Below are 14262 nucleotides of genomic sequence, written 5' to 3' on the forward strand. Positions count from 1 at the left end.
AGCAGCGCGGAGCGGCCCCGCCGCAGCCCCGCTGCCTGCCCGGCCCTTGGGATTCACTATGGCCATTGCTGGGGTGTGCATTAGCGGCTGTGAGAACAAAACCATCGCGTCTCTCACTCGGGGGTAAAATGAGTTCTGTGACGGCCTTACTGCCAGTGGAAAAACATTTCAGGTCACTACAACAGACACCTCTGTGCAGGGAGGGTTGAGAATGGAAGCGCGGTAATTACCCTACACTACAAGAAATTAAAAAGCAAGCAGAGAGGTTATTGCTTTATCCAACGTGTATTAATTACAAGGACTTTGAGCAATCAGGACTTTGAGCTCCCAAGCTGGTAAGTGACCTCGGCAGGCTGGCCCACAGGGATGGTCTAATCTACAGATCAGAGGTGTCTAAACCAGAGATCAGAGGCTTCTCAGAAGCTGAGCTACTGTCCAGTGAGGTTCCATGAGCTCCTTTACAGCAAAGGCTTATGAACCAGCTATACTAAAAGATCATCATTTAAGGCACGAAACTGTTGGGAAAATTTGCCTTGTGTAATGTGACATCTTGGTTTTCTATAATTCTAGGCAATGCTGATGAAAACTGATGAAATTGCTCATGTTTTTTACTTAGGGAATTGCTTGGCCTTCACTGCTGCTAGTGAAAACAATACTGGCACAAAGAGTCGTGTGCAAAAACCAGCCAGGAATAAGGCTGGGAAAAGATTTCTAGGACAGAGTAGTATCTAGAACTGAAACCTTGGTGAAAAACACCATGAGAAAACAACAGGTTTTTTTAGAACTTGCCAGTAAAAAATGTCACTAGCCAACACTTAGTCTTGACATGGTAGCACTGGGGGAAAAAACAAAAAAGCAGTTATTTGATTAGTGAAAGAAGCAATGCCTGAATTCCATTACTCATTTTGTTTTACAGGAAGAATTTTTTGGCAAGGATTTTAGGGTAAGTGCAACAATTACTTATGAATGGAAATATACAGATATATATTCCACCAATTTCTGCATCCTTTACAATTTGTTATTTTCAGCTGAAGAAACTGGAAATGGTTGGATTTGCTCAGTTTTACCTCATAAATTGTGCTGCAATACAAAAGGATTTCGTATTTGAGCTATAACTGGGCAGAGACAAACAGCCAAGAAAAAGAGCCCAAAAGCTCCAAAACAACTCTTTGCCCTTTTATTGTGATGCATGTGTTGCTCAATGCCACAAAATCTCTCTTATTGCTTCAGCTGCACAGGGTGACTTACTTGGTGAACATCCATCCAAAACAGTCTCAGAAGAGCACATCTGCATTTATTCCCTCTGCATTTCCTAGGAGAAATGTGGATTGCTATTACAATATTACCATAGAAAAAACCCCAATTTGTGCACTGTTATATTTTCTTTCATGAAAACACTGTGAATGCATTCTCTCAGGGTACTCCTTATATAATATTAACACAGTATTTAAGGTAGGCAGTTATTCCAAGGCTGTGGCCACCAGCAGCATGGATCTCCAAGAACAGCTGCTGCCCCACGTGTACTGGTAGAGCACCAACAGAACCCAGGCTTTCAGAAATCCAAAGGAACAGTTAAACTGAAGAATTATAAAGATTCACAGCTGTAGATGAATACAAAGAAATTTATCAAAGGAGCTTCAAAGGAAAAAGAAGTGTGGAATGTACATGGACAGCCAAGCAACATGCCTCAACAATAAGAAACTTTTAAAATTTATTTTTTTCACTTTTGTGAAGTGGTTTTGTGCTCTACTTCTCTGTGCAGACAAATGCTGGGAAGATGAGGATCAGGCACACTTTGCAGGACAAATGTTAAAATTGAAAACAATGATCCTCATCCTGTTCAGTTCTTTAATGTTCCCAATTTATAGGCTGGCTTGAATTCTGTCAGGAAATACCATTCTTGTCTCTACCATCTCTGAGAAGACTGACACTGAAATAAAATTCAGATAAACATTGAATGACCTGTAGGACCTCAGCCTTCTGTTTAAATTTAATGTTTTTAGGTCTTAAACTTTTCTCAGCTTCCACCCCAAAAAGATACAAGAAGGACTTGGCCCGGGGAAAGCACTTTGCAATTTCTGTTTTAGATTTACAATGCTCTTTCCAGTTACATGTAGAACTGGATGCCAGAGAAGAAGTTAAAAAAGGAAAAAAAAAAAAAAGGCAGGAAAAATGCTAAGATAGGTTAATTCATTTCAACATCTTCATCAACACAGGTGCCAGTTGCTCTTTCAGCTGTGGATCAATCTGAATATTGCTCAGTTCTTTGATATTGAGGATCATCTCATGGGCTTGGAAAAAAAGCTCTTTCCCCACAGCATCCTCCACCCGCCTGCGCCACTCCCTCAGCCTGGGTCTGTCTTCAAAGATGTCACAACCAACTCCAACAGGCTGCAGAAAGGGGAGAGAGTAACAGTGAGCCTTGGGGCAGTCACTTCTTCCTGAAACAACAGGCATTAAAAGTGTACTTGCAGGTACAGGTAAAAGGGGAAAAACAGGAAAAGGTCATAGAGGAGCAGTAGGAAGGAGGGAAATCTCCTCTGGTCAGATGTACCTATCTGGGGGACACAAAAGCTAACCTGTATTTTACAGCTCAGTTCCTGGGTGCTGGAGTAGCTGTTTAGTGCAGCATAGATGACCACATTCTGTGAGTTGTTTTCAACCATGACACTGAAAATGTGGTGGGCTGTGGTTCCAGGGAGCACTGCCCAGTTTGCAGTACAGAGTGCTGGGTTACACCACAACACCCAGCACAAAATGTGAAGTGTTTGACTGAACCTGTGTCCTAGCTAACAAAATCCACCTCCCTTCTGCTTTCTGCCTGTGCCACTCTCTGGAACACAATGTAGAGAAGCAGAACTGCTGATTTTCAGTCCCTTGGACACTCAACTGGGAGAAAGAAATCACTGCTGGGCTGCAGGATCCACCCTGGTGGTCTGGCAGGGAACAACCAGTTTGTACCAGACTTAATTTGATTGCCTGTCTGAGATTAATTCTTTAATCTTCCAGACATGACATGGGCAAGTATTATATTCTTAAATGACAGAAGTATTCCTACATGGTTGTCTCGTTTCATCAGACCTGTCTGCTATTGCTTCTCACTTATATATAATTACCTCCTTCTCTGGTGGTTAAAAATAAAGTCGGGATAATAAATGAAGAAGAGGTTATTGCTAGAGATGAAAAACAAAAGAGATCTGTTGCAGCCAGATTTTTTATTTTTGCTGCTGTTCTGAACCCACTCTCAGATTCTCCCCATTGTCTTAGGCCAGTTCTGCTGAGATGCCCTCGTTTCTCTCCTCCTAGTGAAGTGTTACCACATGCTGCACCCTCCCTGCTCAGCAGCATCTGTTTTCCCTTGTGCTGATGCTTCCTCACCATGTTCCAGCACTCACTTGCATCAGTTCCACAATGGCCACAAGATCTGCCAGGGAGATCTCACTCCCAATGATAAAAGCCTTGTCCTGCAGAAACCTCTCCTCAAATTGCTTCAGGGAAGTGGACAGCCCTTCCATAACCTCCTGGAGCTTCTCTGAGGGCAGTGGCTGCCCTGTGAAGAGGGGAATCAACACCTGAGGAGAGAAGGGACATAACAGTATCTGTGACCATCTTCTCTGGTAGTAGTTATTTAATTTACACCCCATGATCATCAGTGACCTGCAATAAAGCCACGGAAGGGGATGGCAGAGCTTCATGGACTGTGGCATCTCCCCAGAGCTCCTGGACAGCGAACACACCAGCAATCCAAGGTCCCCAGGGCAGCGACCTCCAGCTAGTCAGCAACAATGTGCAGAACAAAATCAAGGATCCTCATCTCATTTTGTGCCTGGCAGCTGTGCCCTCCCACTCCTCCCTGCTGGGCTATGAAAGAAAAATGGGCAACAGCTCCAGGGAAAACAAACCTCTGCCACAGTCACCCTTGCTACATCCTCTATGTGACCAGCAGCTGCCCCTGCCAGGTGCCCTGCTGTGGAACTGGGGCTGCTGGCAGCTGCCTGTCCCGCAGGGTGACCGAGAGGGGGAATGGTGGTGGCTGTGGCAGGAGCACTGGGGACTCATCAGGCATCAACACTGGCTTCCTCTGTGTGACAGCAGCCAGCAAGGCTGGAAGTGGTCAACACCATTTTTACACAAAACTTTCTGTGGCTCAAAGCATCGTTCTTAATTTCAATCTAATTTCAATAGAAGTTTTTCTGGAGCAATCACATAAGTGCAGTCCTTGTGTCTGCACGGACTTCCTGGCACAGGGAGTAGCTGGCTTTCCACAGTATTTTTGTATCAGTCACAGAGGTGTATGCACCTCTGGAGCCCAGTGTTTCACAGCTGTGCTGCCTTCAACTTCCACAGCTAAAGAAGTACAGTTTAATTAGAGAACCAAAATTAAAGACACAAATTTTAATCAGTGCAAGTGGACTGAATTTCTACTTACTGCTAGTATATTCAACAATTCAAGTTGGGATTGCTTAATCCAAGACAGGATTTTGGCCAAATACATGTGGAATCTATTTAATCAGAAAATTTCTGGCCAGTTCTCTTCCTAAGTGAACTCTCATTCCAATTATGCATGATGGGATCTTTGGGTAAAATCGCTTGAATCAGCATCTTCTTCCTTTTCCTTCTCTCAGGGCCATCCTTCTTCTCCCATTTCTAGCTAATATGCTTCTCTTACATGGTGGCTTTATATGTTTCTATATTTACAGTTATTCTGAGGACCTTTTCTGCATCTGGGCTATCTAATCATCAGCACCAGCAATTAGTTGGATTATTTTCCCTTGGAGCACTGCAGTGACAGCCTGCAGAGGCTGGAAGAAACTGCTTCTTGTATGAATCTGACTCATATTTGAATTACTCTACAGCCAAAAAATCAAATATCATTAAATTCAAGAAGATAAATGAATCCTGATAAGCTTTGTTAGGCACAAACAAGGGCAAACTTTACAGTGGAGGAGTGAAGTCCTTATCTGTTTACTATCAATCCTGATTTTATCTGAAATTCTATACCAGCTGTCCTCACAGAACTATGCTTGCACCTAGGTCTCTAGGGATAGTTGAATTAACTGCCTGGTGAGGAAATTGGTGTTTTGGTGAGGAAACTGTTGGCTGGAAATTGGTGTCCAGCAAAATCACCTGATACTAAATGATTTTCTGGCTCAGGATGAATCAGGTAATTTTGCCTAAATGTAAATTGGCCTGAGTACACTGAGTAAAGAAAATCTGCCTCTCAGTGTGTCTCCTGTCTGTCCCTGAGGCTGTTTCAGAGAAGCACATAAGTGTGCTGGAAGCAGAAGACTCCTGGATTTCCACCCTAAGGAGGCTGCAAGGACTTGTATGAAGAACACAAGTCTTTCTGCTTCCACCAACAAAACACACGTTCACCAAAGCCAAACTTTGTGCACACTCTGCACAGCTGTGCAGGGAGGGGGAGGCCCTTGGAAGCAATACTAAATCTGTGAGATATTCTCTCACAAATCCAGGCAATGAAAGCCTGTTGGGTTTGAGACCTTCTGTACTTGACCTGCTTTAAAGGAAAAGCCAAAATGACCAAATCTGCTTTTGCCAAATCCTGATGTTGATCAGTTTGGAACAACTCCCTCTCCAACAGCTCCTTTAGCTAGGAATGGCCTAGGTTTATTATTTCATCATGACAAACTTGTCTTTGAACTGGGGCTGTTAAAAAGTGCTCAGTATTCTCACAGGAAAACATCACTTGACTCACGTTTTTACATTCAGTCTCCTTACCTTGATCCACATGGTTTTAGGCGCGTTAGCCCTGATGTTGGTGTGGTGCCAGGAGAGGTACTCATCTACCTGGGCCCGTTTCTGTATGTCTGAGGGGTACCAGTGGTCAGGAGTGTTGTACTTTCGACTCAGGTACAGCAGAATGGCAGTGCTGCTCACGCATCAGCAGAGACAAGAAACGCGTCAGGCAGTTACGATGCACAATGCTTTTGCCTAAGCTCCCTCTCCTGCTCCTTCTCAACTTGTTGCTTCCACTAAAAAGCATTTAGATCAGGATTTCCAGTGGAGTCAGGAGTTCCAGTGCCACATAAAGGCATTTAATTCATGTTAAAATCAGTGGCTCTTAATCACCTCAGCTTCCAGGAAAACTTTAACCTGCTGGAAAATCACAGCGCTGTTCTATGGTGCTGCTGGACAGTACTGGGGTAAAGAAACAATAAACCTCCATGATCACCTATCAGTGATGATAGCTCCACTTGCTCCTTGCCTCTTCTGACCCATCTCTCTGGGACCTGTGCTCTTTCTGTGCCTGTGCACTAAATGAAACTCTCTGAAGTCAGTGGAAGTTTCAGCAAGAAAACCCTACAAAATCTTTTTGTGTTTGTCCAGATGTTTATCCTCTCACTAACTGGCAGAAGTCAGATGGAAAAAGATCTTAGTCATCTTCAACAATACTTACACTATTACTACAAAAAAAGATACCACAGAAAATGTGCTGACAAAATGGAAGAAAATGCAGACACCCTTACCATGCTGATACTGCTATAGTTCAATTATTTCAGTATTATGACATCATTAACCAGTCTCCATATTAATCTTTTAAAGCCTAAATTTTATCTGTGTAGATGTTCTCTCAGCCTTTAATTCAGATAAACAGAATTCTTTCCTAGAGTAAAAGTGATTTCTTTTCCTAGGGTGAAAGGAATTTTTATAAGCTTTAAACATCTCCCAGAAATGTTTATAATCCCATTTTGAGGTAAGTGCATTCAGGGTGAGATGAAGAAGCTAAGTCAGCTGAGTTGTTTACATTCTGAAAGATAATTCAAACAGAAAGTGGAAAGAGATCAAATGAGGTTATAGTATTAAAAATAACCAGCATGTTCATATATTCTGTGATCCTTAATTATTCCATGGGAATGACATCTTCTGAATGCAGCACAGATTGCTGGTATCCAAGGAAGTCAAAGGACTGAGTTCTTACCATTCTGCAAGGGTGAAGTCTCCATCCTTTAGTGCTGGTACTTTCTTCAAGAGGCTGACTTTGCCTGCACCTTCACTATTTGATGGCCCTAAGAACATCAACAGAAAAGTCTGAGGTCAGAATTGTGTCTGCCAGAGCATGATAAATGAAATACCTGCAGCCAGCTGGATGATCAGTGAGCTGTGTGAGGTTTTCCCGATAGGTCACAGCTCACAACTGAGAGGTAATGAAATGGCAGAGTCACTGTAAGAGCTGTCTGCAGAGGGCACTCGGCTCAGCCTGGGCACGTGGCATGGAACAGTTTCTACTTCTAACACCAGTTCTCTTGCTTGACTCAGGTACCAGGATACTTGCAGAACTTACTGACAAGAGTGGACATCAGCTATGGCCAGGGAAGCTCAGACACCTCAACCCTGCACTACTCCTGACTCTGTGTTACTCCTGGCTCTGCACACCAACTACTTCTAACAGGAAAATACAGGAGGAAGACACCATTCTGTAAGAATTTAAACTCCACAGTCCCTTGGAGGAATTAACAGCTGACTATCTAATCAGTCTTTCAGTTTCCACTGCTGGCACCAGACTTGCCAGTCTGCAGTTAAATGCCAGGGAATTGCACAACAGCCCAGGAACACCTGAGTAAGAAAAGCTGTGAGGAATTAGTTTGTTTTGCTTGTTTTAAGTGTTCCTGAGGAGACATTAAAAGTAAAGTGATCAAATCAGCATGACCAGCAGGAGGTGTTGTACAAAAATCCCTTTGTTCAAAAAAAGACAAGAAAAAGGATTATTAACTTACAGTGATCTCCATCCCTAAGAACTATTTGTGCCCATTGAGGAAGCAGTGGCAGTGTCTACATGGCTGGACAAATGTGAAGTAGGAAATAGTCTGTGGGAAATAAAACCAGCCTCTGGACAAACAAGTTTATTTGCAGCTGATTTTGGAAGGGCTGGGAGAAGACAGGTTGCTGCATTACAATTACAGACTGCTTTTCCTTATATCAATTTCACATAATGAGTTAAATCAAGCAGAGCATACATTACCACTTGTGCTCCTTTCCAGCTGACTGGCCTCTACCTTGTTTCTTCTTTGAGAAGTGCTGTTTTTTTTTAAATTCCAGTGTAAGTAGTTTCATCAGAGACTAAGGTTTACATTCATCTGCTATTTGAAAAGATTAAAACCCACATGTTCCCTTTGGTTAGGAAAAGCTTCTGGCTACCTGCTGTGATGATGGCTTCCAGCTTAGCTGGGTAAGAGGTTCCATCTGCACAGCAGAACTGGGCAATGCTGTCAAGAGAGGTAGGAAGCCCTAGGTAGAGCTTCTTAAAAATAACAGCCTAAGAGAAAGCACAAGTTAAGCCTAATAATTGAGAAAATTGAGTATAAAAATAAAAATGTCAAAAAATCAAGCCAGCGGGCAAAGTACGGGGTGCCTCACCCCCATGATTTGTATCACAGAAAGGCAAATGTTTGTAAATCTCCTGTCATGCAAGGAGTTGCTCAGGGAAGGTGCTTTGTTCTGTGCTTTTAGAAGGGCCCCAAAAGCCAGTGGTCACCACACACCCAGCTCTGGTGAGATCTGTGGTGTTCAGTTGGTCTTCAGAAAAATGCAGTAGAAAGTTGCCAGTCAGTAATGCCTACAGCTAATGAGCAGTCCCTTGGCAGAGCCAGCTGCTTGGTTGTCCTGCTGTCTGTGTTTATTATCCAGGGCAGCAGGAAACTAAGAAACAAGCACATGAGAAGTAAGCAGTGGGTGAGGGCAGCCTGAATCAGATTTCAGAGAGATTTCATCATACAGCAGTTCTAGCAGGAATACTGAGCATATTTATTGCCTGACAGAGCTAACAGGACATTACAGCAGGTTGGACAGTAGGTCAGTGTCTGTGACACAGCCTGCACCACAGCCTGGGGATGGCATCACATACTTTGGTTTGTACATAGATATACAAATTGTATACAAGCTGAGACTCTGACTGACCTGTGAACCTCTAAATGCCTAGGTGTGAACACTAACTCCAGGCTGCTTCATTGGGACCCACTGCTTATTGTATGAAAATAGAGACAAACATTTGTATTTGCAGTTTAGCAGAATTTAAGCTTGTGTCTCTCTTCCAGCCAGCAGAGCCACTCTTCTTGTTTAGTGGTATTGGGAAGCCCATCTTTATCATTCATGTGATGTTGGCTTGACTTACAGTTGTTTAACATCAGTTGTATCTGAGGTAATTAGTTCTTGATGGCTCCCAAGGATGGATGGAGATATGGATAGATAGATACAGATGCACACACACAGTGTGTGTTGTTGGGCTTTAACAAGCAGAGTATCCACAGTCATAAAGCAGGGCAGGCTGTGACATGAGGAAATCTTAAGCATAAATCATACAGCAGAGAAGGGGGCTTATTGGTGGGTGAAAAGAGCAGTGGAGAAGATTTTATAGAAATAGAAGGGGAAAAATGCCACTCTATTTGCCAATCACATACCTGCCTAATCATCTTATCCTCAGCCATGGATTTCCAAGTAACACGTTTTGTCTTAGGCAGAAAAGTAACAATTTACTAGGAAAATGCAACATTTAACTGGGCAATAGTCATACAGTTGGAGGAGCCTGAACAGCTGAGTGTTTCTGAAAAGTACAGCATTCCCAGAGCACTCCTCGGCCGTCAGTGTGACTAATTTGCTAGAAATGGCTAGAGGAACATTCCTCGGAGAGCCACAAAAATAGATGCAGCAGAGCTACGAGACTGCTCTGCGAACTGGAGCCGCACGGTCAGACCATTGCGTTCAATGTCCCTGGGCAGAGCAGGGATCAGCATCACTCGGGTGACCCTGGCAGCTCGTCCTTCCCTCTCACCAGGCTGAAGGACGAGCTGCTGTCCTGTGCCGGGAGGCGAAGGTTTCCCCCGGTTCCGTGAGAGCAAAGCCCGGCCAGGTCCGGCGGGCTCAGCCCGGTGCCGCGGGGGATCGCGTTACAGCGCCGAGGGCCTGCGGCCCGCCCGTGCCTCCCCGCCCGTGGGGCCACAGCCCGGGGACACGCTGGGCCTCTGGGGACCCTCCCGTCCCCTGCCCTGCCCTCACCTGCGCGGGGCTGCTCCGAGCCGCTCCCCGCCGCCGGCTTCTTCCCCAGCACCGAGTCTGCCAAGAGCCAAGAAAGGGGCTGAGCCCGCGCCCCGCCGGGCCGCGCCCGCCCCGGCCCCGCCGCCTCGGGGCAGCGCCCGTCCCACCTTTGAACAGCTCCACGTGCTTGAACTCGAAGGGGATGTTGTTGCTCCGAGCGAAGATGTAGATGGAGCGGCAGGGCTGCGAGAGCAGGTCCAGGTACAGCTCCAGCCCCATCCCGACCCGGCCCGCCCTGCGGGGAGCTGCCGCGGCTGTGCCGCCGAGCGCCCGGAGCCGCCCCGCATGGGCCGGCGGGGGCCGAGCCGCGCCGGGCGGGAGGTGCCCTCCGTCCCTCCCCCTGCCCTCCCCCGGGCCGGGGACGGAGGGAGCGGGCTCTGTGCCGTGCGGGCCGGGGGAGGAGGGAGCGGGCTCTGTGCCGTGCGGGNGGAGGGAGCGGGCTCTGTGCCGTGCGGGCCGGGGGAGGAGGGAGCGGGCTCTGTGCCGTGCGGGGACCGCGGGACACCGCTCTCCCCGGGGCGAGGACCGCAGAGTGCCGGAGGACCCCAGGAGAGCCCCCCGCAGCCGGGGCAGGGCGGGGAGGCACGGCCGGAGTTGGGACAGGGTTTACAGAGTCCCCTCAGTGTCAGGCGGCCCTGGCACGCTGTGGCTGGCATCGTGTTCATTCATTTTCCTTCAGGAAGGGAAGGCAACGAGAGCAGTGACAGTCTGCGAGTAATCAGCCTCAAAAGAGAGGTTGGTACTAAGCAGCAGGAGGGTGGGGGCTGCCACTCCCCTCCACAGCTTTGGCTGGCACCGCAAGGGCTCGGGAGCCACTCTCAGCCACAGCATCCAACTACGACTCTCACAAGGTAAATGCTGAGTTTTGTAACACGGTTCTGCAGACCCGCTGCAGACAGGGCCTTTGCACAGCGTCCTCTAAGGCAGTGTTAACCACGCACCACCAGATCTCAGTATGGTTTACAGTTCTGAACGTAATTCTTTGGTCACACAGTCTCTGCTGCAAGATGACATCTGAATGGCAGTGAAGTGTGGAGGACTCCTCTGTGGACATTACATCTGCATACTCACTCAAAGTGACTTTTCTCTCTCCATGGTATTTGTCACTTCAGATTTTTGTGCAAGTGAAGGAGAACAAAAGAAGCTCAATTGAGGAGAACTCAATTCAAGCCCTTGCACTGAGCCCACAGCGTTTCACAGCTGTTTGATTCAAGGTGACATGCCTGGCTGAGTACAGGGACTTCTGGGACCTGGGAGATAGAGCAGCTGAACCACTCGGGGCAAAGTCACCCCAAATCAAACCCACCTCAGCTGTGCTGACACCTTGCTATCAGTGTTGCGCCAGAGAGCTTGTATGTCACACACACATCTTTGGAAAGAGCCATGGGAATCTCAGGGAGAGGGAACTGGAGGATTAGTTGCTCTTTTTGTTGTGTAAAGGATGGTGAAAAGGCTTGGATACTGAGCCAGGAGTTTGTGGACTAGACAAATTACAAACTGGAACATTTCCAGGGGTTTAGAACTTTCAGATTTAGAAGAGCACTGCAAGAATTTTTCAGTTTCTCAGCCAGCAGGGGCTGTGCACACCCTTCAGTTCCCCTGCAGCACAGCTCACCCTCTCGAGCAGCTGCACCCAGCACCGGCATGCTGGAGATCTTGGCTCAAGAGTATTGTGGCAGGTGCTTGAGCTCAAACTCCTTCGGTGCAAAGGAATCTTAAATGTTAAGGGAGTGAGGAAAATGAGCATGAAAGTGGTTCTGCACAGGTAACAGTCAGAGAAGTCTTTGTGCTTCAAAGTGCTCCCATGCCCATACTCTGAGCTGTCATTGAGAAGAGTGTTGATCTCAGCACTGTGCAGCAACATTAGTTCAACAGTGTGGGTTCACTTTGCTCCTTTATTCATGGTTCATTTGATCCATTAGTCCTATCTGAACTTCAAAGGTCTTTTCATGTCCCTCCTGGAAATGTTCCTTCCTTAAGTTTTTCTCCAATTTGCTGACTGCACTGCACAGCCCACATAACCAGAGAGGTATTTTTATCTGGTTGTGTTATAGGCCATTTGATTGATTATTACTGGCTCCAGGCTAGTGCTTCTAGCACTGTATTTTCATTTGACTCCATCACCTCAAAGACCATTTTTCCTGCCCTTATTTTCTCTGTCAGCATTTTGGAAACACGAACAAGACAGAAAAAATAATGCATTAAGTTTTGCAGTTTATTTCTTAATCATTCAGAAAAAGTCTCAGGATGTTTTTCTGTTTTTTAAACATTCCTCCTATTTTGTGTGTTACAGCTTCATTTTATTCCTGAAATCACAGTTCTCACTTATTTCCAAATAGCCCTGGGAAGAATTGAGGAAGTCGAATCAAACCAGTTCAGTGAAGCTGACACGTTAAGCTGACAGTGGAGGTGTAACCCCTCTCCCTTTTCAGGGTGAAAGGGGAGTGGACACTCAATAGACCTTGTACCAAGGCAAGCAAATCTCTTGCACAATCTGTTGGGTTTTGGCAGGCAGCTCCCAGGGCTTTCAGTCTAGGAACTGGAACCAGACAAGATCCAATGACACAAAGGAACAAAATACAGAGGTGGAGGAATAGCAAAAGGCAAAGTACAAGGATGAGCAGCCTTATGTCCATGATTTAGAGAAAAGAACAAGGCAGATTTATCTGTTTTATAACTCTGTGGTCTTCCAAGGAGTTAATCTAGGGAGGTGCTTTGTCCTGTGGGAATGGAAGGGTTCAAAATGCCGCAGGTCACTGCATACACATCAGACAAACTACGGGAAAAACAATTTAAAATCCCTTCCTGTCATCATGACCAGGCTGGAGTGAGGCAAGTGTACCTATCCTTTGTGAAACAGCAGTGGAGGAGCACCAGAGAGCCAGCTCTGAACAAAACACCAGCTTGCTTTTGAAGGCAGCTGTCCTTGCAAGGAGTGCACAACGTGTAACATTTAAGGAACTTGTGCCTCATTCCACCAAGCAGAAAGTTGGCTCAAGACTCTTACGTGGAGCTCTTGTGCTACAAGTATCGTAAATAAAAAAGTTTTAAAAAGACACTTGGTTTGCCTTGGCTTGTGCAATGGTTTGCATGCAGAGCAGCCCTATCTGGAGATTCTGCAGGGAGATGTGTGCTCAAAATGCACAAAATGCACAAAATGCTCAGTCCTTAAGTCCTTAAATCCATTTTCTGTCAAGATCTGTCAAGATTAGTACCCTACAAAACAGACTCTTGGTTTTGACTGTTTCTCTGCTCTATACTTGAACAGAAAGCGTGGGAAATTTTGATGCTGGTAGAAGTTTGCTCTCTCCAAGAAAGGGAAAAGTTGAAAGTCAGAGAAAGCACAAAGGTGCCAATAGCAGAGTGCAGCGAGGCTGGGCAGTCTCAGTAAGCAGCAAAGGCAGCTCTATAACTGCAGGGGCACAGAGCAGCCCAGCTGGTGTGTGTGGTGAAGCTGCAGTTACAGGGAAGGAAGTGGTTGGTGGTACAACGTAAACACCTCCTGAGGCTCAGCACTCCGGCAACTGCAGCAGGACAGTGTCACCAGGGATTGCTGCTCAGGCACCACCACTTCTGGCCACTCTTAGGGCCAGAGAGAGCTGCTGTCTTTGACTTTGCTCGCTGGTATGCAACAGGCCCCTCTCAACAAATTTACCAATAAAAAATCAGATAAGAAGACAAAGATCCCTGCATGCGTCAGCACGGAAAGGGAGAGAGTTTGAGGGCAAATTTGCCTTTTTATCACTGACATTGAGGATTTCCTGTAGGTTGGAATAATGGAAAGTAAAGGCACAAGCCTGCTTGGCTCCTATAGCTCAGCCTGCAGGCATGTGCGTTGCAGACTATGGTTCATGTGGCCTTTTGAACTAAAGGGCAGGTTTACTCAGAAAACAAACAGGAAAGCCAGCTGGCTTATTCCCCAAAAACAGCAGATCCAACTGAAAGAATGTGTGAGACTTTGAGCAGCTACATTCACCATTTCTGGGCACTGTAATGGCTTGCATTCAGACAACTGGCATCTCACACCCTACTGTACAGCCTTCCCTGTGGTTGGTGTAACCAGCAGCAGAGACAAACAGACTTCCAGGTACAAACACAGCTTAACAAGGAGGGGAGAAAAAAATTCTGCAAACTGGAACCCTCCTCATGGAGGCCTGTACCTGGAAATGGGAGCTCACAGGACAGGAAAGCAGGGACACAAAGGGACACAGG

General features: G+C 46.2%; 1 protein-coding gene and 2 long non-coding RNA genes across 3 annotated transcripts; 2 read left to right on the forward strand and 1 right to left on the reverse strand.

The window, feature by feature from the left end:
- The first annotated feature begins 6 nt into the window (after positions 1-6).
- Positions 7-7848, forward strand: LOC117245185. The gene is made up of 3 exons (XR_004499547.1): positions 7-335; positions 917-943; positions 7279-7848. It is a non-coding gene; the product is annotated as an uncharacterized LOC117245185 (long non-coding RNA).
- Positions 1156-10333, reverse strand: LOC107211697 (glutathione S-transferase theta-1). The gene is made up of 6 exons (XM_015644046.3): positions 10158-10333; positions 10012-10068; positions 6941-7028; positions 5740-5890; positions 3396-3572; positions 1156-2391 (listed from the first exon to the last, which is right to left on the reverse strand). The coding sequence occupies exons 1-6, from the start codon at positions 10267-10269 to the stop codon at positions 2191-2193; spliced, it is 786 nt and encodes a 261-aa protein (XP_015499532.1). The 5' UTR covers positions 10270-10333; the 3' UTR covers positions 1156-2190.
- Positions 10334-10489: 156 nt separating this feature from the next.
- LOC117245186 lies at positions 10490-13108 on the forward strand. The gene is made up of 2 exons (XR_004499548.1): positions 10490-10901; positions 11045-13108. It is a non-coding gene; the product is annotated as an uncharacterized LOC117245186 (long non-coding RNA).
- The last annotated feature ends 1154 nt before the right edge of the window (positions 13109-14262 follow it).

The sequence above is a fragment of the Parus major genome, chromosome 15, assembly GCF_001522545.3.
Source record: "Parus major isolate Abel chromosome 15, Parus_major1.1, whole genome shotgun sequence".
In the NCBI taxonomy this organism is placed as follows: domain Eukaryota; kingdom Metazoa; phylum Chordata; class Aves; order Passeriformes; family Paridae; genus Parus; species Parus major.

Coding starts and splice junctions, on each gene's coding strand:
- LOC107211697 (XM_015644046.3), bottom strand. CDS start 10,269: ATGGGGCTGGAGCTGTACCTGGACCTGCTCTCGCAGCCCTGCCGCTCC. Junction 7,029..10,011: donor CTCGGAGCAGCCCCGCGCAG/GTGAGGGCAGGG, acceptor TGATGTTCTTAG/GGCCATCAAATAGTGAAGGT. Junction 5,891..6,940: donor GACTTCACCCTTGCAGAATG/GTAAGAACTCAG, acceptor ATGCGTGAGCAG/CACTGCCATTCTGCTGTACC.